General features: G+C 42.4%; 1 protein-coding gene across 3 annotated transcripts in view; it reads right to left on the minus strand.

The window, feature by feature from the left end:
- Positions 1 to 26,795, minus strand: part of FZR1 (fizzy and cell division cycle 20 related 1) — a 91,968-nt gene extending 65,173 nt beyond the window's left edge. Inside the window, exons 1-3 of one of the 3 annotated variants that reach the window (XM_086947129.1) lie at positions 26,649 to 26,740; positions 14,079 to 14,239; positions 5,943 to 6,103 (exon numbers count right to left, since the gene is read on the minus strand). Coding sequence is in view for 1 of the 3 variants with exons in the window: in XM_086947128.1 (XP_086803254.1) it covers positions 14,079 to 14,147 (69 nt within the window). In the remaining 2 variants the exon portion in view is untranslated. Of the gene's footprint in view, positions 1 to 5,942; positions 6,104 to 13,992; positions 14,240 to 26,648 lie in introns of all 3 variants that reach the window. The other 2 variants (XM_086947128.1, XM_086947130.1) reach the window with 2 other exon arrangements.
- Positions 26,796 to 27,318: the final 523 nt, after the last annotated feature.

Consider the following 27,318-nt stretch of genomic DNA (forward strand, 5'->3'; position numbering starts at 1 on the left):
TAATCTGTCATTTGAGGCACAGATTGAAGAGGTCTAGACCAGTTACTTTTTTACTCTAAAATCTCAGCACAAATCTTCATCTAGTCCCAGAAACCAATCGGAAGACGGTGGTTCATGCCTTGGTGGGGGAGACCAGCAAGCACTTACCTGCAAGACGCCCCCACCGCCAGGAGTCAATCTAAGGCAGACAGGAAGCCTTCAAGCACGCCGCCACCGCCAAGAGTCAAAGAACACCAGACTCCACGCGCCGCCGCTCCGGGACTACAATTCCCGGCAGCCTACGCGGCGGCGCGCGTTCTGACGACGCGAGGGCGCCAGGAGGCGCACTTAAGCGGCGCAGTCACCCGCTTCGCGGGACGCCCGGAGCGAAGCCCGGGCAAAGGGCGGGCCCTCTACGGCCCTCATCGGCAGGAAGAGGCAGGAGCAGGGCCAAGAACGCTGCCCAACTTCACTCAAGTAAGTGCTGTCACCCTTTTATCCTGTAGTCGTCTGGATCATCATATTGACTTTCATCCCAAGGACTACCATCGTTGACACTAACATGTCTAAAGCTAAAGCATCTTCTGCTCCACTCAACACAATAGACAATTACATGGTACAGAAAGTTGCCAAAATTAATCAGGACAGGAGATCATCTTTGGGTCTTAGCTATTCGCCGGACTTGCTCATTGATAATACGCCCCTACCACTTTCAGTTCTTGACATTAGTAATGAGGTTTTCCAAACCCCTGATAATAACCCACTGACCCAATTATTAGTTGTAATTAATGAACCAGCTCCAGAATGTACAACTGATGTTGAAAGTAACACCTTAGAAGAGGAAATCCCTACACCGGTTCCAGCCCCTAGAGTAACAAAGGGTAGGGGTAAAAACATACCAAAAAGGGGTGGACTTCGATCAGGTAAAAAATGCCTCGAGGCCTCGTCTGAGGAGAAAAATGGTGATGACATTGGGAACAATGGGGGAGGTGGAACCCATCTAGATGAAGATCAATTCAAAAAGCTACTGAATGCCATAGATAATAAAATTAAAACTATTACTAAACCACTCTTAAGTAAAATTGATCTCCTCACTGCAGAGGTCACCAGATTGGGATCACTCTTGCAAAAAGCTATAGTAGAAACACCAAAGTCTGTCCCAATAAACTTGGCTATGGCAGATCCGAAAAATACTAAAGCCGTAGTTTGCCCAGATATTGCCGCAAATACTTCCCAAAATACTACGTCCAGGCTTGGACAAGGGAGAGAGAGGATGGGAATTCTAAACCCAGCTCCCATGGTTGAGGATTCTGCAAGGCCCGCCACTAGAAGTACAAATGAGATAGAGAATATAGATAAAGGGCCTGTAGAACTAATAGTGGAAGCTTCCCCATTAATATTGGTTTTAGCAAATGTTCCTCAATTAGAACCAGGACAAGAGGAGAATATCCCTTCTTTGATAAACAAATCACTTCATTGGTTATCAAAGAATATGGCTTTCAAACCAGGAGGCAGGGACCAGCTGGCACAGGAAGTAGTAAAAGCTAGAAGGGTTGAATGGATCGGGGGTGGCATTAAAACATTTAGGGGGGGATTGCGTGGTGTTGCACCTCTCAGATCCTGAAGTCCTACCAAACATACTAGCTAATATATACCCCCCCCAGCGTAGATCTACAGAAATAGTGCCATTAACGCTGGATTTCTTTTATACAAAAAAGGGAAATAACATAAATCCAACATTGTTAAAAACTAAATGGAACCCTGTAATAAGAAAAGCCAAATACCCGGCAAACAAAAATAATTGGGGAATTGCGATAGAAAATAGGTTTTCTGCCATATCAGGATTAAGCCAATGTGACTGACTGGAAAATCCGATGGATGTAGGGCAACCAAAGACTACAGAGATCAAGCACGGGAATCTTAGTATTCCCATAACAAAAGAAACAGATTGTGGTGAGACTAGGATACTTGAACTTAGAGACTATACTTTTAAACCAGTAGAGAACAGCTCATTAGCTGCTCAATCTGGTATTAAACTAGTTGAAGTAAGGTCTCCACTTGGTGCGCCTTCCCCTAACCTGACTATTCCCTTAAACAAGAGGAATATGGAAAGGGAAAGTCCCATCAAAATCATCTCTTGGAATATCGCGGGTATCCAACATAAAATAGAGACCCCGGAATGGTGTGACTTTATAGATTCTTATGACATTGTGCTGCTACAAGAGACATGGTCAGTGTCACCAGTCTTTCGCTTGGGCTTTTTAAACTTTTATGTGTCCGCGAAGAAGAACATAAAGGGACGCCCTTCAGGGGGTCTAACTATCTGGATACGGCAAGCTCTGCAATGCACCATCAAGCAGAACCATATCTCTAATAGCGACCTACTTTCTATACTGCTCACTTGTAACGATGGTTGCAAGCTGGCAATATACAACATCTACGCTAGGGGAACCCAAGGGGGTATATCCTCAGACATAGTAGGAGCTTTAGATGTTGATTTAGAGATAATATCTACCCAGTACATTATCTTGGTGGGAGGAGACCTAAACACAACATTTGAACCCTTAGGTTGTGAGGATAATGATCTGACATATGAAGAAGACACCAAATGGGGAATTCCTCAGTTAGACATTCTAGTGGTTAAAAAATGGACAGAAGTAGCTATTCAGGTTAAAAGCTTATGCCTATCCAGAGGATTGAGGGCAGCCAACGGCCGCACTCCTTCTGATATACAGGGTAGGCATACCTTTGATAACCTAAGATCAAGCAGTAGGATTGATTATATTCTGATAGATGTTAGAGCCTGGAGTAAAGTGATCGACATGCAGGTCATACCTAGGTTGGAGAGCGATCACAACCCCTTGTCTTTATTATTCAACCTAGAACAAAAAATATTGACAGAAAATTCAGCTAGGAATGACTTCAGATGTTGTTCCATCAAATAATCTTCGTCATGTTAGATGGGCAACTTTAGTAGCTAATGCAGAGGATAGGCAGGTCCTTGAGGTGCTAGTTATTGATGAAGTTGCCAGACTACTGGTTTTAATGAATGATGAAAATTTTAAAGAGATGATTGAAGAGTCACAGCCAAAGTTCTTTGCTAGTATTCAGAAGCTATTCTTGAAATCAAGCAAGAAGAAGAAGGGTCATGGACCACCCATTAAGAAGGGTTGGTACGATCAATCATGTAGAATAGCAAGACATAATCTTAGTATCGCTTTAAGGTCTAAAACGGGAGTTTTAAAAGCCAGGGATGAATATAGAAAAACCCAGATAAAGGCAAAAAAGCAATGGGATGAGAATCTTTGGCTAGATCTAAAGAAGGCATGTGTCGATAAACACCAGAAAGAGTTTTGGGCCATATTAAAGTGGGGCTCAGGGGGTATAGCTGAATGCCCAAAAAATCATGTTCCTAAGGAATCCTGGGTCGACTTTTTTAAACCCCAATATGCTGACAACTCAGACCTTCAGGTAGTTCCCCTTCCAGAAAGGGTATTTTTTGTTAATTAATTATTCACATTAAAAGATGTACACGAGGCAATGGATGGAGTGACCAGAGGCAGGGCACCAGGCATTGATGGCATACCAGCAGATGTTTTTCTATTAGACAGAGATAGCTGGTGTAAATACTTTGTATGGTTTGGAAATGCTATCGCTCAGGGGGCAAAGATACCAGCAACATGGAAAGGAGCAGAAATAATCCCAGTTTACAAAAAAGGGGATAAGGCTCTAGCAAGCAACTACAGGCCAATCAGCCTTATTGATTGTGCCCAAAAATTGATGGGCAGGCTGGTTCAAAACAAGCTACAAGCCTGGATAGTTGACAATGACATCCTTTCGCCTTATTAAGCGGGATTTCGCCCTTTAACCAGCTCTGTTGACCAGGTGTTCCATTTCTTAACTATATACTGGAAAAATGTTACCCTGCTAAATGGTCCTCTGTTCGCTGTCTTCGTTGACCTTAAGTCCGCGTTTGATTTAGTTCCCCGACAAAAACTTTGGGAAGTTTTAAGGGATTTAGGAATAAGTCCGGAATTACTAACTTTGCTTGTAAGACTCCACGAGAACAATTATGCCCGGATTAGGTGGGGAGCCCAGGGAGAGGTCACGGAAACCTTCCCTGTTGAGAGAGGTGTAAGACAGGGTTGTGTCTTGGCCCCCACGTTATTCTCCCTCTACATAAATGGCATTGTGGATTTTCTGAAGCAAGTTCCGACGGATGCTCCATTACTAGACGGGAAGCGAGTTCCAGTACTAATGTTCGCAGATGACACCTTAATGGTCTCGCGGACCCCTAGTGGTCTACAAAAGACAATAAACGCTTTTGGCGAATTCTGCCGGATCCGGGGCTTAGAAATAAATACATCAAAGACAAAATTCATGAATCTGAATCCCTCCAAGAAATTCAAGGGGAAAATGGTTTACAACGGGGCTTTCTTGGAAGAAGTGGATGCCTTCACCTATCTAGGCATCTCCTTGAATGCTAGTATGAATTGGAGATCCCACATGGACTTTGTATTGTTAAAATTTAACCAGCTGGCAGGGGCAATAGCCAAAAAGTATAAATCTTCATTCACAAAACCAATACAGCCAACAATGGAGATCTATGGCATTAAAGTGCTGGGTGCATGCCTTTATGGTTCAGAACTTTGGGGTTTCACCAATTTGAACGCTTTAACAGTGGCAGAAAATAAATTCCTGCGGGGCCTAACCGGTGTTCCACAGAGCACCCCCTCCACTCCTCTCCTTTACGACCTGGGGAGGAAAAGGATTGAGGACATGATCAGACTGCGTCCCCTCCTATATTGGAGACGTATAAAAACTACCCCGGAGTTGAGACATTAAGCTGCTGCCTTACTGGACGTTGACAACTCTGATATCTTCCATAAAGTAGTTTGGCTAAAAGAAGTGAGGAAATTACTCCAAAAGTTGCACCTTGAACACTTGTGGTCCGTAACAGACCCAGATGACTTTCCCTCAAAGACTACATTAAAAAAGTTATACTGGGACATGATAAATAATGCTGCACTGACCTCTAGCCAATCTCCTGCCTTGACATCCCAGTTCCTAGAGATAAAAACCTTCCCAATGTTTGAACAGTATTGGGATTTGATCTCCAAGCCTTTAGATAGGAAATTGTTTTTCCAGTTCAGAGTTGGCACCTTGCCCCTAAATGCTTTTACTGTTAAATGGTCCCCAGATAATGTAAACACATGCTCCCATTGTAAATCCCATGTAGAAGATATTTTGCATTTTTTATTTGTATGTCCATTATATGTTGCCCCAAGGAATAGATGGTTGAAACCGGCATGCCGAAACTTGGGCACAAGGAGATGTATGGAGGCTTTTAGGGTCCTGAAATCAAACTGTGCCCCCCAACTTGCAATTGCTTTGGCTAAATTCCTGGGATGGGCCTGGATAATACGCACACGCACTTTAAAACTCCTATGAACTACATGAGCTTCCTTTGGTCTGTGATGATACTCTTTTTAATAAAACGTGTACATTTTAAAATTTTTATTCGCCAACAAAGTACAAATGTATGGTATTTAATACGTTTTTATCATTAGATTAGTATTTATTCTGTTTAGTTTAGGGATGCAAGCTTTTATGACAATGTTGTCGAATAAAGTATTTAAACTTGACTTGCCTTGGTGACATCCAAGCTGGATTATGCGAACAGTCGGTACCTGGGCTTGCCTTCTTACCTGCTGCATTGCCTGCAGATCATACAAAAAGCTGCAGCACGTCTAATTCTGAAGGTGCCAGCTCGCCTATCAGTTTCCGCCTCCCTTACCCAATTTCACTGGCTGCCTATCAGTATCATTTCATCTTAGAGGTCCTATGTATTTGAGAAGACAAAGTGTTTTCTCAAGAGTAGAGCCCTGCATTCCAATGCTATGATGCCATTACAAGTTCCAAGAGTGTGCAGGGAGAGAAGGGTTGGCAGATCTTTCATTTACCTGACTTCTTAACTCTGGGATGCCCTTCCATCTGCACGCCGCGCCATTTCCTCTGAATCAATCTTTCGTACACAACTTCCTCTTTGCAGCTGGGCAATGAGGTTTTGATTCTCCAATGGTTGGGTTACTCTTGTTTTCTGCTGCAAGCACCAGGAGTCTTTCTACGGATCAGCTGCACGTTTTAAATTTTGGTTCTTGTTCGAGGTGCGACCAAAGAACCACATATCAAAAATGTATTGGAGGACCATACTTCCTAGATCTAAGATTAGTGTGGTTTATGTGTAAACTGGCATGGCAAACCGTCAGATGGCTCAAGGTTACATGGGTGACTTATATTTCAGCCAATCCTGTTTTTGTGATCCAATCCTACCTATCAAGTTGAGTTGATGCTAAAAAGCTAAAGCATACTCTGACATAAGCTGCAAGGAGGCACTTTCTGTGAACCATATGAAAGATAAAAACTTAATTGGGAAAGAAGCAGTAATCAGGGCCTTCTCGAAAAGGGTCTGTCTATCGTACTACATAACAATGGCTCGTCACTGCAACACACAAGGACTACATACAAACTTGCAAAGTCTGGCAAAAGAAGACGTCCAAGCTGACCCGCCTGATAAGCAAGGAAATCCTTTAAAGAGCAGAAGGGGTCTGGCTTATCAAGTGGTGTCTTCTTTGACACCAAGATGGTGGTGGATATATCTTATGCATTTTTCACTTCCCTTGTTAGGACCGTGAAAAAGGAGGCACATGTTGAGAGCCCCAAGACGGTTTCATACATATGAAGGAGAACATTTCTCATCTTTAGACTAACCATATCCTGAAGTAATAGAGCACCTACTTGAAGCTCTTACGAAGAAAGTGAGAAAGCAATTTCACGACTTTGAGGAGGAATTTTAACTTCATACTGACAAAACTGCATTTTGAATTCCAAACCAGTAATAGTTTCATATCTACCTCGAAGAAAGCAAATGGGTCGTCTTCGTCACACCATGACTGGAGAATGAAACTAGGGTGAAATATGTAACAAACCGCAAACATTAATGGCAAACATAAGGAAGGTAGAGTGAGGTTCATGTTTCAAAGTGGGGTGTCACATACAAACTAAAACACTTGAAATTAAGTTACACAAAGAATGACTAAGGCGCCCCATTTCTGAATTTCAAAGAGCAAATATAATTTGCACAAGGAGAACCCGACCTGGAAAGATATGATCGACAAAATCATACCAGATAAAAAGCGAAAGAACCTAGGACCCAGAGGTATCTGAAGACCGCAAACAACTTATAATTCTTTCACTATAATATGCCAATATAGTCAATATACTTTTTATAAGAGTAGCTTGGAATCAACATAAACCTTACGAGATGCCATGTACTATCCATTTATGATTTCTTTAGGAAACTAATATTTTTCAAGTATTCTAATTCCCAACATATTAGAAACTTCCTTTAATTTGTAGCCTACATTGGGGTTACATGTATAATTCAAAATAAAAGTTTGAACCGGTTGCATCAAGTGCTCTGATCAAATTGCAGTAGAGATGGCATTATTGGTGCCAGGGTGGGGATACCATTAGCACAGATTTAGGGAACTAAACAAAGAACTTCATTGCATCAGAAGCACGCAAGTCAATACATGAAATGCTGTATAGGATAGCAACTACAACAAAGGGAGCCACTCCGCTACATCAAAGGAGATAGGATTTCAAGTAATATTCACTAAAAATAGTACACCTACAGCCCTCAGGGCCCTTATAAATTCAAAAGAATTTATCCGCTAAAAAAATCATGCTGGGGATTACAAACGTCTTTCTATCATTTTGTATAAAAACATAAAAATAAAAAAAAGAATAGTTTCAGTACCCCAACTACTGATTCACTTATTTAAAAAAAAAATCTTTTTGATCACATTATACTGTTACCTCTATTGAAAGAACATTCCCCCATGGGTGGTGAAATCTCACCATCGTTTCCCCTGCTTCTATGTATGCATTACATCAACCCAAACAGTCTGGTTGGATCTGACCTCGCGGACAATAGACATTGTCCTATTCGTAGGTATGCTATCCCGTCCACTATACTCTTCAAGAAAGAGGTGAAGGCCATCCTTATGGCTAAATACACCTGAACACTATTGATACTGGAACAATGACAGAATTTGGCTCCCTCATTATCAGCTGTCTGAATACTTACCTTTGTACACTAGGACTTGAGTGCCTCAATAACCTGCAATGCACCCACTACTGACTACTGCTCTGCCTTCAACATTGTGTTTATTCACCCTCTGGGGTGCTATAATCTTATCCGTTTAGACATTGTACTGTTTCCATATTATTGTTTCTTGATTGTTATTACTCTGTATACTCTTGTATGATTGATACCCTATTTTTGCAACTCACTGTCTACGGAATCTCATATTGATTTAAGAGTCTTGTTTATCCTACCTACAGTTTCTGTAAAGCGCTCTGATATCTGCAAAGATCTTGTTCGCGCTATATAAAACTTAAAATAAATAAATAAATAAATCAAAGACCAGAAGAAATTTCCAACGGATGACATGACAAGAACTTTAAGTGTTGTATTAAATAAGGAAACGAAAAACAGAGGGAGCCCTTCAGTGAGGTAAGGACCAACAGACCATTTGGGTGGATGTATGACACAAAGCAGGGAAACCAAAGAGGTGTCGCCACAGGGGGTTCTCTCAATATAGGTGTTTTTTTGTGGTTTTGCCCATAATAGAGCGGCTCGAGCACTAGATAAGAACCTGAATGGATGCATTAAGTTAAACTAGGCCCAGGAGTATGTATACAAGTGCATGAAAATGAGCACACTAAACCCATGAGACAGATGGTAACTGTATAGTACAGTCCGTTACATTAAGAATGACCATCGTGATGGCAGTATAAGCTAACAAAGGAATAGCTCATCAGAGATTGAGGTTCGTGAATAAGTATAGGAATATGGTCATATCAAGATTTATTAAAAGAGATTACTTATGCTGTTCTGTCTTTCAGTGCAGGAGATTCATGACATTGAAAATAGTGAGGTTGTAATGTTTCTTCTTTATAATCGGAGTCAATGTAATGCGACATAAGTGACTTGGGATTTTGTTGCATTCAAATGAATATTTGAAAACAAAATTATAGAAAGACGCATTTGTAAGTGCGAACGAGGCAAAAGAGAGAAAGAACTTTGAATTTCAAGGGTCCTGAAGGGCATAAAGGGAACGCTTTTTGGTAAATGCTATATTGGATGTCAGCATGTAGATGCCCAACACTCGGGTAAAGCTTAAAGTAATTTTAAATCTTCGAGATGAAGCCTTGAAATACTGGTCACACAAAAAAATGTTTCAAGTTAAAAGACAACAGGATAAAGACGACATCACTGATTTTCAATAAAGTTACCTTTTAAAGGCTACCTGGATATAACTTGGGGCAAAAAATAAAATAAATCTGCTTTGATGAAATGAAGGCTACCAAGGCCAACCACACAGTGAGAGCATTTGTACATATTACTACAGAGAGTTTAACAACTTTCAGTGGGGACTTGAACAACAGAAGACGGAGCTAAGCAAACCTGGAAGAAATTGCTTTTGGTAGGTTTGCGTAAAATGAAGCAGGTACCAGACCAAATAAATTCCACAATTGAAGCAAACTTGTATTATACTTGGAAACCTGATAAACGTCTTAAGAACACTCCTACAATAAACCAATACTATTTAATCTCAATGCAGAGAAAAAAATAGGCTGGTGAGGTAACATTAGGATTGTCAAATACATAGCTATCAAGTTGGCTCAGCAAGGAAACAGCCACCTCCAAATACAATGATCTGTAAATAATACATCAATGAATCCAAGCAAGGTCTTCACAGCCTAGAATTCTCCTAAGCTTGGTAAACTGAAAACTACTAAATTAGGCGACAGCAAGAATGGACAGTACTTATATTGCAATATAAAAAAGGTACTACTGCTAAACCCATCAATGATGGAATCAAACTAGTTAGGTTAGGATGACCAATAAACAACAATGTTAAGATGAGCCCAGCAAATGATTTGGGTGTCTAAGCGGATTTTAAATGCTACTGTGGGTGGGTATCACCTGACTGTCTACTGGCTTTCAACTGCTCACATTTTCATTGACAAACAGTGAAAAAATAAACAGATCGGTATTATAGAAAATGTATTTCAAATATTTAATACAAGTAAAAAAGGCACTACTAGGTTGAAAATATCTATCATAATGGTAGAGCTGGAGTTTTTCACAGCATTGTGATTCTCACTTGATGACAAAATCATGCCACATACCTCCACCACAATGATTAGTCATCACTACTGCATATACCTCAAAGGTTTGAGGGGACGTTAGACTAATGTAAAACTACTGCGCTATTAATAACACTACTCTGGGTGGCAGCGCCCAGTAGCGTACCTCTCAAAAAGAAAGAGCCACCCAGCTTCACAGAATATAAGGAAGAATTACACAAAATAAACAGTTAAAATGATTTCCTTGAAACTAGTTCTAAAATGGCTTGTATGCAGAGCCTACACGTTGCTGCAAGCCAAGCTGATAGGGCTTTTACCACAGCAGAGTCAGTACATGTTATTAAATTTGAATTAACTTCTGAGGCACAATAACTCCGATGATACTCAGCACAAAATGTGCTGAGAAATGTAAAACTTTCCTCGAGTAACAAATCTGATTAGAATACAGGAACTAGAAATCCCAGAATTAACACAGCAGCATGAAAGTTCCAAAGGTATAGTCAAGGAAATTTTTAAAACTTTCTGAAATAGGCTGCAGGAATAGGTACTTTAGTTGGCATCTACATTCTAAGTCAAATCTTACACAATATCATAATAGATTATTAAAAAACGCCCGTTTGGGATAAGTTGGTCTTAGGGCAATATTTCATAAAAAACAAAACTTAAAAAGGAGAATTTTAGTTATGGTGGTAATGTACTCTAAAGTTCTACGCATATAAAAACACATTTGAAAAATGTATTAGTCACTAATGAGAACACTACTTTTGACACGTGGCTGGAAACAGACTTTTAAGACGGGAGCAAAATTAATAATAGTATATGATATTTCACTACATAGAGCATCCACATCCTCGCCTTGGACAACAGTCCAGAAAGGGACAATTGGCTTTCAACCCCTGCTTTCCCCAGGCCTTGATCAAGGGGCAAGAAGGATATTCTTGCCAGCTATCTAATTACTCACACATTCCCCCTTAGGAGCCCGTCAATGGCCCCAGGCAATATAGAACACGAATGGCTCTAAGCAGTAATAAGAACCAGAGGTATTTGCGCAGTAATGAGTCCTTAGCCCCAATCGGTGAAGGGGTCACTTACAGGTACACACAAATGGCTTTAACTTTTCTTTGTTATGTCAACGCTAGTTTGAGGGCAGTGGGGCTTATTTGGGAATTTCAACACCACCTCGTGTGGCAAAAGCAATGTGTACCAACTTTTTAAAAATCATTTTCAATAGGAAACACTTCTTCACCCTCATTACTCCAAGAGAATGGGAGATTTTCTCCATGAGAAGCAAATTAGGGAATTTCTGAGGAGGCAGTCGTGATGCTGTGTGATTAAGTTAGGACTAGAAAAACTTTTCCCGTTAAAACTCAGCATCACCATTTGTTTGTGGTGGTCCAAAAGGTAAACACTAAAAATTAAGGAATTATACTTTCAAAGTCAGAAAAGCAAATCTGTGATAAAAAAAATCTGCTCACCTTGATCGTCAGGTGTAGGCCCTGTAGGTTTTAGCCTAGGCATTTGTAATAGGTCTTTATAATACACCTGCTTCATTCAAGCAAGCACAATCGGTCAGACCTGCATATTTGATTTGTTTGGGTGTTATCCCTTTGATGATTGTACTGCAACTTACCTTCCTCTCCCTCAAATTGTAAAGCTCTCCAATATCCTTTGGGATCATGTTCGCGCTGTATAAAACTTTATAAATAAAATAAATAAATAAAATGTCTTATAGTTGTGCCTCATCTGATCTATTACTACTTGCTAGGCTGTTTCAGTCTGATGGCGAGCGCTTCTGATTTTGTACTCACTCCCGTTTGGAACAGATGGACTACTCAATGTATCGCCTCCACTTGACTGATGTCCTCCTTTTTGAAGGAGCCTTTTATGTGGTTGATATCCCTAGACATTCTGAAATGAAAAATCAACGTTGAATGCTCAACTCTCAGCTTACTGCAATACCTACAAGATCACCTTCCTTTGTCTTTTTCAGTAAAACTACGTAGATGAGTTATGTACAATTTATTCAGTTTGATCTATTGCATTCAGCAGAAATGTTTGTATAGTTATTCTAACTACATGATCTGAGCTCCAGGACAATTGCACAGTGGCTCCTTCCGACTGCTGCCTAGTAGAGTTCTAAGATCAAATTTTGACATGGATGCCACAGCAAGATGACCATCTACTGATTACCAGGTTTATGGGAAACCAGGTCCAGATAAATACCTTGAGATGCCAGCAGATATCAAAGCACTTTGAGAACCACAAGACCCATACTTCCCATTAAATGTTTGTGTGGGTGCTTCAGGACCACTAATAGCCAACCACAGGGGATAGATATAGAGATGTGTTTATATGTATCTACAAGCCCAGCCAAAACAGAGGTCATTCTTGTTGCCGTCAGCTCTAAATAAGCCTTTTGTCTTAAATGGCTCCCCAACATGAACACCACCACTCATGAACTCACTTGCACGTCACACCTCCACAAAAAGCAGGACTCAAAGTTGTATGTGCGCATCATTTGATAGTACCTCTTGTTCGGAGTCCACCAAGTAAAATCAAGCTATAAACAACACAGAATCAACTATCTCCACATAGCAAAATTAAGCCTTGCCTTCCCAATAAAAAAACGATGGAACCACTATTCAGTCCCGACACATAGGGTGGTGAAGAGCACCCAAATGGAAACAAAGCAACTTTAAATGATGGACAACCACATCACTTTTACGAGGATGAACTACACAGACCACCTCTAGTGAGCTGGTCACCTTTGATCAAGAATCATCTCTAACTATGTGCCACTCTTTCGCTTTTCTGCAAGGTATGAACTATAAAAGTACCAATATACACTGTCATTAGAAATCCAAGGCAATTTATGCTGTTCTTTTTGTATCACAGTTGGATGATAGATACGTTGTTTTCTTCTAGATTAATTCACGGGCAGACCACCTCCACTCAAATCCCTTTCAGGCCTAATCAGTAAACACTGAAAATATAGCTCAGCCTTAATGTGCAAAATCAGTTTGTGTTAGGGAAGATACAGGTTGCAAAGATGAACCAGATAACAGAGGGTGTTCTCCTACAAGGAAAGTCCTAATTGCAGCTCAAGAGAACATCCAATGAGCTCCAAATAGCTGGGAACAGTCACACAGATCGCAACTTATGCTCAACATGATGCCTACAATGTTGAAGAGCATACTTTACTGAGGTTCACTGCCTTCCAACCTATGCTAATGGCGGACCTGAATACAATCCAAGAATCTGTTTTGACATCTTTAGAACAACCAGGGCACTCTAGCCGCTCTGACCGCAGCCACTACTTGGCCTTCAGTGAAAAAACACTGGGCTTAGTGTTGACAGAGTGACAGACTGCAACCAGGCCCCAGAGCCCTTGCCATAGGCTTCCAAAAGCACAGGGGTGAAGAAAAAAAAATGGCGTTGTCAAATATATTTACAGGGATGTAAAGAAAAATGATGGTCAAGGATGGAATGTGATGAGTCTAAGTAATAAAAGGCAGGGTGGTTACATATTCAAAATTCTGATGCTGGCAATGAAGTTTTTAGTGACTTTTGTTCACCGTACTACATCGTTCCGTGGTTGGATTGAAGTCACTCATTTATAAAGAGAAATACACTACAGCAAAGGCAGGTGGCAGATGTGGGATCACAGAGCACGCGACTGGGCGAAACCTGCAGCCTCCTCAGCCATCTACTCTTTTGAACATCCAGTTTTCAATATGCTTGCAGAGTAGACTAGCAGAGGTTTAGCAAGCACATGGAAGCATCAACACCCACCCCAAAGTGGCAAACCCTGGCCTGCTCCAATACTGGAGCGAGGCTTCGCACTGCGCGGCCATGCACAGTAGAGTTCCGCAACCTACACAAGGCATTGTGTTCTCATTCTGGATGTTGATCTGGCGTAGGAGGCGCCTCTCGTAATCCTGGTCCATGGCGAGACTGTGCGGCCGGGGGAGCGGGGAGAAGGATGTCAGCACACCTCAGGTTCTTCTAGGCATGAACACTGAGCCCCAATGTCAGTCAGCTATAACAGAAGAAATACATCAGATAAGAAGTACTGACTGAGCAGAACAATTCCTATAGAGAAAGTGTACAGCATGGAACACTTTTGGTGATTGGAACCAAAGTACTTCTTACCATATGCGTACAAGTGTGGACAATCCTTTGATGTTCCATGACCTGCTTTATTGGAAGGTACAGAGAGACTTCCAAACTAGTGCGGCAGATTTTTCTCTTAATACAACAGAACCAAGGTTAGCGTCACTGCTCACACAAAATCGAGAGCTGCCATACCAACACACATAAGTTTCTTCATTTAGCGGATCGTAAGTCTAGCACTTAAAATAAAACCTGTGTGAGAAAGTGCTGTTAGTCGAGTGTTAAACAAGTACCATTCTGTTTCTCCATGCTAAGAATGCAGAATCCGTGGTCAACAAAGTTGACAGAAGGGATCACTGCTGCAGCAGTAGACCAGTGACAGAGAACTCCAACAGGCACAGGTGCTGGCAACATTTAAAGACCCCACTCATACCTAAAAACAACACATGTTCAGCTGTACAAGGGTTGAGTGGGCTGCACTGTAAAATTTAGAGGCACCGGGAAAGATCCTTTAACCAGTACAAGGAAGACAAGCTCACTTACACAACAACACAAACTAACACGAAAAGACTTAACGAAGGCAATATGGATTTGGAAATGTACACTCCGATTAAACTCCAGGGCAGTGACTATTCAACCTTATTTTCTATTGCTGTGCGATCCACTTCCGTTTATTGACTATATTAAATTTACTAACAATCCTTGTACATTTCTAAATTCTTAAATATATTTGAATTAGGCAATGTGAGGTGGTGAAAGTGCACATAAATGCGATTAGAAAAAAAAATGTGGTGGGGGGGTTCCAATCTTCCGATCTGGGATGACATGAGAGAGGTCCCACTGACATATCAGGGGCCAATCCTAATGCATCCGGTTATTGCTAGGAAAGCCTGTACAGAGTATACCTTGAGGCGCCCAAGCGACAAGCACTGCGAGTGATTCATTTCTAATTAATGAACGCTGTCCCAGTGCTCTGTTACAGGGGAAAGCTAGGATAATGGTAACAGAGGTTGCATCCCAAACTGCTACAGGATGTCAGAACAATACTTGAAGTGTGTTAGACAGAGAAAAGGCAGTGTTCATGCCATTGGGGAGGAACACAAGACAGTCGTGCTACCTAAGCTGTGAGCTAGAAGTGGGTTGACATCGACACTGTCACAAATGCCACCTCTGCATAAGTCACAGTTACAATCTAGAGGACACCTATGCTCCAAGGCCTGGTTCCACTTCTTTAAACATATAAGACCCCACCTGAACCTTCAGTGTGACGCTTTCTTGCAAGTTTGTTTGCACAGGCCCTTGCACAAAGCAGGACACGCTCGACGTACCTCCGCTCTTCCCCAGGCAACGGAGAAGGGCCAGTGTCAGAAGTAAAACACAGGGCCATCCTGCTCCACAACAAAGCAGCCTGGTTCCCATGCCGATTGGATGTCAAAGATTAACGCAGCATGCGACCCCTGCCAACCAATCACAACACGGTTACCAAACCAAACACCTGCAGTGGCTACGGTGTAATCTTTCAATCCAAAAATGCTCTCGGGGAATGCTGGTCTTGCACCTGTGAACTGCGCCCTCAGGGCAGCAGGGGGCGTGGCGGACACTGAAAGGCCAAGTTTACTATTCTAACTCCAGTCCTACAATATCTGGGGAGAGAGCAACTTTCCCTCAAATTCCAGGGGGCTTATTTACATTTCTAACTCCAGTCATGGAATATTTTGGGGAAAATTATGCATTCCCCAAGTATTTTTAGGACGGGTTGAAAAGTAGCAATTTTAGTGGCAAAAAGTGATGACAGGGAGCAGCTCATGGCAAAAACTAAGAATACTCACCAGGTCGATGGCGAGCTAGAAGTATCTCAGACTTCAGTTCCAATTAGCTCGTGTATAACTACTTTTAGGCCCGTTTGAGAATAAGCAGCTGTACTACTCTGAAGACAGCACTTTAAACACTCTTCATTCATGTGATGCTTTTGATGCAGACAATGCCTGCTCACCAACTTCTTAAAACGTATTTTCTAGTTTGTTCTTTCTCTACGTCTGCCTTCGTCTCTTCTCTTTCCATCACTACTTTTTCTTTTTTTCTGTACTTCCTTTCTTTCCTTAATTTGCCATTTGTTTTTCTCCCCCTTTAGCTCATGGCTACTGCTCGCCTACTAAACAGCACAAGCTGTCTGTAGGTGAAAAGACCTATTGTCAGCTCAAGTGACCCTAGAGCATACTACTACAAAAGTGCATGTGTTTTCCAGCTGTCTACCTTGTGGATTGTTCGACCTCGCCCGCGCTGAATTGGACCTCTATCCCACTCATTTGCTTATCCTCCTTCATGCGTTCGCCCTCATGTCCCGCTTTAATTCAGTAGTTTGCCTTTGCCTGTGATCTGTTCTGCGACGAAATACCCTTCCCAGGGTGATTTGTGCGCAATATAAATTAAATGAGCATACTATGTGCGTGTCCTATTTCCCCTCGCTGCCACCCCACCCCGCACAACTACTGCTTTGCTTTCTTGCTTGTGTGCCTCTCCCCCAGAGCTACATGCTGCTCTCTCCCTCGTTTGCTTTCCCCCATGCACACTCCGTGTTGCTTTCCCCCACCTCCATCCTCCGATTCTGCACCAACGCTGTGTGTGTGTTGATCCCACTTACAGTGATTAGTTCACCATCTTGGATTTGCTTGATTGTGAACAACAAACCAAGTTATGGGAATAAGCAACAAGGGAACCCTACCCACGGGGAGCCTGGGTATGAAATCTATTGAGGAAACAATGGCTCCTGTGGAATAGTAAGGAATATTTCTCATAGAATTATGCACAATGGCTATGCAAAGGGTTGGGGAGATGTCAGAAAGAAAGCTACCTGCACACATGTAAAGTTCAGTCAATTAGTGAAACTATTTATATAAAAATCAAGTAAATAACACAATACATACATGAGTGTTTAAGTAGACATATGCTGTACAATGGCTAAACATTAGACAATAGGGTATTGTGTCCCAGTGAAAGTACAATTACACCTAAGCTAAAAAGTTACATTTAAAGTGACATGTGCAAGGGTTCAATTTTAGAACATTTCGGTGACCATGGAAATTGTTATCATGTGATCCACAACACTTTATACAATCATAAATGCTGTGTTTTGGTTCGCCTTTTTAAACTGTTGACGGCCGTTCGACCCAGTTAGGATATTGGGTATCTTCAGGACCTGGCAGTGTTCGGAAACCTGAAGGAGGGCCTATAACCTGCCTGGAGCGAGACGCAGTGGCACCGTGAAAGTAGTGTAAATAAAGAAACTCACAGGGGACCCAGTCGGGTGACCTTGTGAGGGTAGTGGAAGACAGGCAAGCGAATCTGTAGAGCCGGCCCAGAAGCCTGGTACTGTGTAAATCACTGTATTGTCAGGAATACGAGGCACGTTGAGCGTGTGATGACGCTCCGTGTACGGGGGAGCGCAGGGTCATTCATGGGTGGTAATGATGACAAGAAAGCCGGTGGCTCTGTGTAGTCAATTAAGGCGGTATGCGCTGATTGGGCGCTGATCTATCCGCGAATGCTCCCCCGGTGCCGTTTACACAGAGAAGCGACCATCTCTCTGTTGGGTACGATGACTGTCATCGTACCCAACAGAGAGAAGGTCACTCCTATGTTTAAGCTGTCTTGTCATCATTACCACCCATAAATTACTCTGTGCTCCCCCGTACATGGAGCGCCATCACGCACTCAACGTGCCCCGTATTCCTGATAATACAGTGATTTACACAGTATTGAACTTCTGGGCTGGCTCTACCAATTCGCTTTCCTGTCTTCCACTACCCTCACAAGAGCACCCGCCTGGGTCCCCTGTGAGTGTCTTTATTTACACTACTTTGACAGTGCCACTGTGTCTCACACCAGGCAGGATAGGCCCTCCTTCAGGTGTCCTAACACAGCCAGGTCCTGAAGAGACCCAATATCCTAACTGGGTCAAAACGCCATCGAGAGTTTAAAAAGGCAAACCAAAACGCAGCATTTATAATTGTATAAAGTGTTGTGGATCACATGATTACAATTCCCAGGGTCGCCGAAATGTTCTAAAATTGAAACCTTGCACATATTGTCACTTTATATGTCACTTTTTAGCTTAGGTTCAATTGTACTTTCACTGGGACAACAGACAATATTATCTAATGTTTAGCCATTGTATAGCATATTTGTCTTAAACACGCATGTATGTATTGTTATTTACTTGATATCTATATAAATAATTTCACCAATTGACTGAACTTTACATGTGTGCAGGTAGCTTTCTTTCTGACATCTCCCCAACCCTTTGCATAGCCATTGTGCATAATTGTATCAGAAATATTCCTTACCATTCCACAGGAGCCATTGTTTCCTCAATAACAAACCACGTTAGGAAGAAAGTTGAAGTGTTTCCGGTCTCAACTCTCAAATTTAGAATAACGCCATCCTGTGTATTCCATGTCAATGAGACATTTATCTCTTAGCAGCAATTCATAAACAACAGCAAAAGGGCCGTAAATTATGTTGGGAACCCCATAGGTAAGCCTTTCGAGAATAATACCATGTACCTATAATGCTATACTGGAGCAGGACTTTACTCCACGGACGGTGTTTAGATTACCTGCCTTTATATATTATCTAAAACCTGTATTAGGCAGTGGCTCCCAGTGGTTTTTAATAATCAGAACTTACTCCAACTACAGGAAAGTTTGGAAACACCTGTAGTACACTATGTTAAGGAGGTTATACCTGGAGCTTTTGTTTGCATATTGTGATCCAAATAAATACTGGACCAGATTTATGCGACTCAGTCTGTACACTGGAAAAAATATAATTTGCTCTGTGTTTTATTTGTAATCCATTAATGCGAAGCCACAGATGGCAAAAGCGGTTTAAAAAAGAAAAATCAATACATAGCTTAAAGTGCTGTCCAATAAAAAGTCATATGTGGGAACAGAGGGGCATATTATCAAGGGGGTTTATCTCCGCTTTTTTGGCTTTAAAAGCCAAGAAAGCGGAGATAAAATTATCTCCCTATTACCTAGCTGTCGCTAACACCAGTTAGCGACAGCTAGTAGGAGATAGCGACCACCTTGGGCCCCACTTTGCATGTCAGTGATATTTATCACTAATGACATGCAAAGTGGGCGTGCCAAGATGTTAGCGACTGGAAACAGTCGCTAACATCGCTATCTCCTATTACCAATTTTTGGAGGTATTCGCTCTAAACGCGAATATCTCCAAAAGCTAACACCTGCCCCTGAGCAGTTCTTAGCCATGTTATCCAATGGGAGGTGGATAACATGGCTAAGAGCATTAGCTCTGTAATGCATGAATATCGCTGACTTTTCAGCGATATCCATGCATTGCAGCCGATTTTTATCGCATTTGCGATAAACCTTGGTAATACCAAGGTTTATGTGCGATAAAAATCGCCGCAGCTTAGCGGTAAATTTTTGTCTCTAACCAAGCAATAGCGATAATTATCGCTATTGCTTGGTAATATGCCCCAGAGTTTGTAGACCTAACACACGTCAGACCATGAACACATGTAGGCCCACAATTTTCTGAAGCAGATATCTTTGATATGCAGATTTATAGCAGTTTCTGATTTTCCTTTTCAGCCAGATTGGAAAAGGGCCATGGACATATCCACCCAACCCCCTAGTCACCAATGTCCACAATTCTTCACTCAGCAGCAAGGGGCCTACGCTGAAACGTCGCCCCACTTAAAACGCCCCCAAAGCCCTAGAGATGAAAAATAAAATGGTAGTTCATAACCATTTATTTTCCATCTCCCTCCCTGAGCTGAGCGTCAGGATGGGGGTGGGGCCACTGCAGACTGACAGCAGCAGGAAGGAGGTTGGGCTATCTAAAGCAATGTTTAAAGTGTGGTGGCAGTCTTGTGACGGCCAGCCACACATGCACACTTTAAGCCTCTCAACCCAGCTGTCTTTGGGCAGCTGAGTTAAGAGTCAGTCCAGTGCGCTGTGGAGCGCAGAGTAAGGCTGCACCCTCCAAATCAGGGAACTGCTCACATTCTGCATGTGAGCAGCACCAGGATTGGGCAAGGGAGTTCCAGCATTCGGTTCCAGTTCCAGCAAAGAAGAGGTCCGGAGTGAGGACGTCAAGTTAGATAAGTTTTATTTTTATAATATTTTGTGCGCCCCCTCCCTTCCAGCAGATGGCAGCCGCCACCGCATTAGCTGTACTTTAAACCAGTTTATCCTAGTTGACAAACATACTTTTCCGTCTCCAACTTCTTTCTATTAGCCAAAAAGAGCCCTGAATCTACCTCAGTTAGGCTTGGCTCCCTGTAAAAGGGCAATATTCAACAGTACTCTCTATGACTTATACATTTGAAAGGTTCTATATGTTGTAGCTTGCTGAAACTCACACTTTCCCAACTACATGCATGCAGTGTTCTTGAAGCATTCTGAAAAAACAACTAGATCCCTTGGTCACCAGCAATAGGTAAATGATGGCCTAGAAACCGTGAATTGGGTACGTTTCACCTTAGCCTAGAATGAGGCAACTGCAGTCACTCTGCCTGAATACTCCTCAACAAGAAGTTGGGACTGTCCATAGACCTCGTTAATCCCAGAGGGGGATTGAGAATTTCAATTCAACGAGATCTACATCCCCACTTCGTGACCCATGAATCATAAACTGGATGTTAAAAGAGCTCCGAGATTTTATTTGCGGATCATTAAGGAGTCATGAAGTCTCCTTTGGTCTGACATTGTATTGTTTGAAAAGGTAATAATGCAAACATAGTTGCTAGATTCATTCTACCCCAAGCTGCAGCTACACTCCTGTTCATTGTAATAGCAGAGCATACATTATCACCTTCCAAGGTAATTTTGATTCAGTGTTTGAATACAAACATAAGTTTCCATACTCTTGGCTCTGGAACCCTGTTTGAAGGGGCGAGGGGGGCTTTTGGATAGCTGACGGCTGAAATATGCAAGGGATCCACAGGCTTACGACCATAGACTAGGTCACTCGGACTTGCACTGAAAAAGGAGGGGCAAGCTAAGAGCAGCAGGCTGACACATTTTGGAATCACTTGAACAAGCATCTGAGGGTTTCAGAAAGCAAAGCCGGGATGAATCGTAATAATCTAGATCGCAGAAAATTACTTGCGACTTAATGACCATTATTCAGTCAATGGCAAGTAGTGGTCCTTATCTGTGCAAGAATCATTGCCTGTATCTAGATTGTAATGGCACTGTTTAACCCAGCTATATGTGGAAGGTTCACCAACTACAGTAAGATCTATTGGCTATGGTGACAAATCAAGAAAACCTGAGCCCTTCTTCAGTCTGCAAAATTCCAAGCTTGGAGCCACTGCAATTTCAATACGGAGAATCAGCTGGAATCCCATCTTAGGAGCGTTAAACTGTGGTGGTCTAAAGGAAACCAAAGTTAAATGCCCAAAAATCCGAGCCTTGGGATGGTAACTGTATTTAAAGCATTCACATTACTCTTTGCTGTCATGCTCTGAGAGTCTGTTTTGAGGGGGTACAGAGTCAGCCACGTTTAGTTGGGTCAGCAGCTCAGAGAAAGGAGGTTCTTCTGCCCCTTTACAGGATTATATATCTAATCAAGGTCTGAATGGACATGCAGTGGCTGAACAGAATCCTGATATACTGACTTAATTTGATGGGCAAGTGTATATAAGCAGTTTCATGCTTGGGTAGCCATTTACTGTGAAGTTTAAATTTACAGGGCGCCCATATGTCTTGTGTAATAGGGTAGTCTTACTGAGCCTCTCTTCACACCTTGACGACCATCATCTGAAATTCAGGCAACTTACTAAAGTGTGGCAACAGTTTTGTTTAACAAAGCTCACAAAACTCAATGACATCCCAGCTTGGCAGATGCACTGAAATACAATGCAAATAATTCGAAGAAATTGCACAACATTGAGAGAAAATAATTCCCCAAATGTCAGGGCAGTGATATGGTTTTAGACAAGAACAAAATATATATCCTCTTTATCTTTATTTGCTCTCATTCGGGAATGCAAGCATGTAAAGCCTACATTTTGCCTTCCTCCCTCTTAAAACACGACCTAATTTTATCGGTTTGTACTCCATCTGTGTTTTCTCTATGTCGTCCTTTTACACGCTCTTGCATCTTATGTGCTCAACCACTTACTCTCCAGGGCATCATCAACCATTAACTTCTTCACCTGATCCACCACACTTCTTGGAAGTCTCCTGCTCTCTGTCACTTTTCTTCATGACTACAAGCCCTACTTTTATGGTCCTCCTAGTTTTCCTTTTAAGGCATTGGTCATCTGATTATTATGATTGGAGGAGGGGCTGTCATGGGTAATCTACTTAATGGCCACTGTCCATCTGCATTCTGGGTTCACAGTTGGTAGGCAGTTTTAGGTCACTCCTACCCTGGACATTGATCTCGTTTGGGAGAAAAAAAAGATAAGTATTTCTTGCCCACAATGTACTGTCCTCTCCTGTAAAACAAAGCCACATTCTAGGATCTATAAAGCTGGTGCACCACACTTTGATTGACAATTGGACTACAAAATGTCCAGTTTCACACACTAAAACAGGAACATAAAAGGTAATTATCCCCAGCAAGTTTGAGGATGTGCCAATTGAAGCAGGAGCCCAGGTTGTCCTTCGAAAGCAATACCCAGATGTCAGGCATGCAAGCTCACTGCTAGCACCCAATGTGTGCATGTGCTGGTCAGTGGCATAGACACCGGGTGGAGGGCGGTGATTTTCAAAAAGTCTGCAACCTCGGGTAAGGATGAAAATTTACGGAGGCTCTCAAGATGGAACCCAATATTTATTCTGACAATTGTAAATACGTTCAAATGGTCAACAACATAATTCTTTCTAAATTTACAGAGCACAAATACTTCAAATAGAATCTTGCACACCTGTGAATTGATTATAGGAGGCAAAGCAAAAGCAGACTAAAACGAGGCACAGCCAATACGGTTCGATAACAGAAACATATGCCTCAACAATAGACGAGGGCATTCCAGAGCCATAGTGATTAGATTGAAGCATGTCATTCAGGAATCTGCTCACGACAATAAACATTTTTAAAGCTTGTGTGTCATCCAAGGGCAGACTACTTTGCTAAGAAATAAGCACACATTATTAATTAAGAAACTATGGAGCTGGAAGTATCAGGGGGATGACAAGAAAAATCAGCAGGCCCTACAAGACAAACACACTAAACAAATGAATAAAGTAGAAGTTGTAAAGCCATGATGAAACTCAATAAGCTATATACGACTAGAGAGCTTGATAGTAAGAGGATGTGGACTGTACTGTTGAAACCATTAGCCACGCCGCCCAAAAAAAACAGCTGTGGATTCGGCATATTTATGTAATACAGCCAGGTAGCTCTTGCTGTACCTACCGACTTGTACAACCTGCTGTTATTCGGAAATCTAACTTCTCAATCTACCAACACAATTCTATCTGAAATCAAAGGGGCGGCGGGCGCCACTACCAAATATAGCACACCTTCTACATTGAGAACATGACCACTTCTGCCAAAGGCAAGTATGTATAGCTATGGTTTCTTTGGTATTTAAGAAGAAGGCGGTAACACCCAACTCTACCAATGTTAGACATCTGGACTTTATTATTCAGCAGCGATTCTATAGAGAGAAGGTTTACAATCTTCAGGCACTTGTCCGTCCCTTATTGTACCTCTGTGGCAACAGGTTAAAAGCAAAGGCAATGGTAACAAATGCAATCAAGGTTTCTTGTACAGTGCTCCTTAGCAGCCAGGCAGGCTTAAGCAGGAATAAGCCTTCCACATATACCAAAGAATATTGCTATCCACTAATACATCTTTAAAGTTCAAACCTGCACCACCCTTTTTGAAAGCTCCACCAGCTACATCTATTTCCATTAAAAGCTTGAATGCATAGCAAAACTCCCAATCTTCCTGTTTTGCGGGTACTCAAAGAATTAAATTGGACATTATGGCTAGCCTTCAAAGTTTAAACTACTCAACTAGGATTTCACAAACATTTAACAAGTTACTGAATCAGATCTAACCCAGAAGGGTGGATAACAGAATTCCAGTACCATAATATCAATTTGGTCTGTAGTCTTACATGAAGTAGTCCGGTGATCTCTGTCCAGTCAGCACCACAACATGCTTCCCTTGACGACAGCATCAGCACAGGTCAAGGAGTGACTGGAAATCTACTCATCTGCCACCTCAGGTTGAAGCACAATGATGGGCATGTTAAAGCTCAAGCCTGACGCGGAACAATTTGCCACATTTTCAACCCAAAAGAACAATCCAAACAGTGAATGTCTAAGACCAGAGTTGTGAGCAAGCTTGGCAGTTTAACAATGAAGTCACTTTTGCCAGAATGCACTTACCAAGCAAAGCAAAACCGACAGCCACTACATGCAGGATCCAACTAGGTTCATCATTAACAACAACTTTTTAGCCATTAAGTCTGTCCACTGTCATCAACATTGGCCTAAATTAGGATCTTAAAATAGCCAAACTTAGTAGATACCCAAATGACCAATGAAATGAAGCGAAGCAGCTTCTTGGAAGTACTCAATAGCTGTAGACTGCATGTAAAAAAAACTCAAAATGTAAGGCTAGAGAAAGAGTTGTCTAGTACTGGGAGACCATAAAGATAACTTGACTACAGATGGTTTCTATACAAATGCCAGTCTAGCAAGTGGTAACCTATTGCTCTTTGTGGACAGCAAACCAGTGTGGTAGGCCAAGGTAAAACAGACTTAAAAATCCCCGCTTATACACAAAGTAGAACCACTCTTCCCAACGTCAGTGCATACAATTTGCCATGGAGATATTAGCCAGGAGTACGTTAAGCATTTTTAAGCACACCGAAATACTTCATTGATCACGTTCAATGCATTAAAAATGCGGCAGTAAGGCGCGATAGATGATCAGAGGGGAAAAATAATAGCTCAACCATGAAATAAGTTACATTACATACATTAGCACCCTACTGAAGTTAGGGTTCAATTTACATCTCTTGCACGGCTCAAATAGTCAGCGGGGAATTTCCAGTGACTACTATCACCTTTTAGAACTGTGTGCCAACATTCATTAATCTCACAGGCATTTCGAAAAATGTAGAAACGTGGCATTGTCCAAACACACTTAGTGACAAAAGAAATCCGTCAAAAAAGTTACACAACCAATAGGCTTCTTCATAGGAGCAGCATTTACGATGCCAATGAGTTTCGAAACCACGTATCGATAAGGATAAACTATGTCAATAACGTAAACGTATGTCAGAACAATCCATCTAAATTTAGAAGTGTGCAGACAAAACGATAGCAAACTGGTATGGGTCTCACAATGAATGAATACGTAGTTGTAAATATGTGCTACGGTAGCTGTACGTGTGGAAAGAGGGGGCACTGGCTCCATCACAAAAATAAAATAGGTACAATGAAGCATTCAGCACAAAGGGATAACGAAAACCTGATTGGGGGCGTGGGAGGGTAGATTACTGGGATTTGACAGATTGTCACGTACGTGCGGGTATCTATCTTCAACAAACCTGCCTGGAGACATTCTGTACAACAATTGAGATGTCAAGTTATTTAACTGTATACATACAGTGGGGTATTTATACATGAGTATTACCTGCCACTGTAAGAAACACTTACATTACGGAACACATTTTGTCAATCGATTGAAGAGTCGGTGATTTCAATAGACGTATATTTTGTAATAAAGTGCTTAAACCATGAATAAACTCCAGATTCAAGGCACCAAATCCCCCACTACTGTGTCCGTGACGTAAGTGACAGGGCATTAGGGTTAAGGGGCGCGCACCACAATGCTAAACAAAAGGGGTAACGGGACAAAAGAAGGGGACATTAGTGGGAGACGTTGCTACAAATTAGGTGATAACAAGGTGGATCAGCATTACAAGAATGGTGGGTGTCATTGTGTGGGGGGGGTGCCTGAATCGGAAAGGTTTGTGATGGTGCCTGGGGGGGGGGGGGGGGGGGGGCAGCAAAAGAGGAGTGTAAACAGACTATGGGGGCGACGAGGCAGCTGCATAGGCAAACAGGGCATCAGAAGGGCTTTGAGGAGCTACTACAGGCTAAAAGGTAAACCTTATAAAAGGTGTCTTGAAGCTGTATCTCAGCACAAGCGCAGTCGGCAGGCTCCTCTTCCTGGCCCTGCAAGCTTTTGCACCCCTTTCCGGCAGGCCCCTCTACAACCCTCCCAAAACAGGCCTCTCTGTCCAGCACTAGTCTCGTAACCCCCTGCATATTACCATGCCCCTCCGCTGCACACCGGCCGGGGCCGTGAAGGGTTCCTTGGGGTCTCACCTGCGTCCCTCTGGGGGGCCCCGCTTCCTCCCACAGCCCGTTCTTCTCCTCTCTCCGCACCCCCCCGCCACCTCCGGCCGGCCTCTCACAATATGGCGGCCACAAGTCGCCCGTCCCCTCCCTCCTGCCTCCGCGGCGCGGAGCATCACGGGCCGGCGTGACGTCAGGCTGTTCGAATGAATACAAACCTGGGCTGGAGGCCGCGCTCTGTTGCTAGGCAACAGGCATTAGAGCAACATCGGGGCCAGTGGTCCAGAGCATCCCAAGAGCCGGGCACCTGTCGCAGCACAGGGGGCTAGCGGGGGCACAAGCAGTGACGCACCTGAGAACGGGGACGCTGGGCACCGCCTACAGGACACTGGGAACGGTGCAGTCGAGAGCAAAAATACAAATAGAGTAGCGCACACCGCAAAGGGGAATCAACAATATGACACTAAATACCGATGGGCTTACTTACAAGCCTCTTGCGCCACTTTTGTGTCATTTTTAACATGGGAAAAGTGACATACGGATGGCGCACGAGGTTTGTAAATAAGCCCCTGAGCTTTTTATTTTTTATATAACACTCTCATTTCCCAAATGTGATGGAATGGGCGATTTACATTAGACATGGCATTATGGGAAATGATAGAGCATCCAAAAATACAAAATATTACAAAAAAATAGCAAA

This window comes from Lissotriton vulgaris, chromosome 12, assembly GCF_964263255.1.
Source record: "Lissotriton vulgaris chromosome 12, aLisVul1.2, whole genome shotgun sequence".
NCBI lineage: Eukaryota > Metazoa > Chordata > Amphibia > Caudata > Salamandridae > Lissotriton > Lissotriton vulgaris.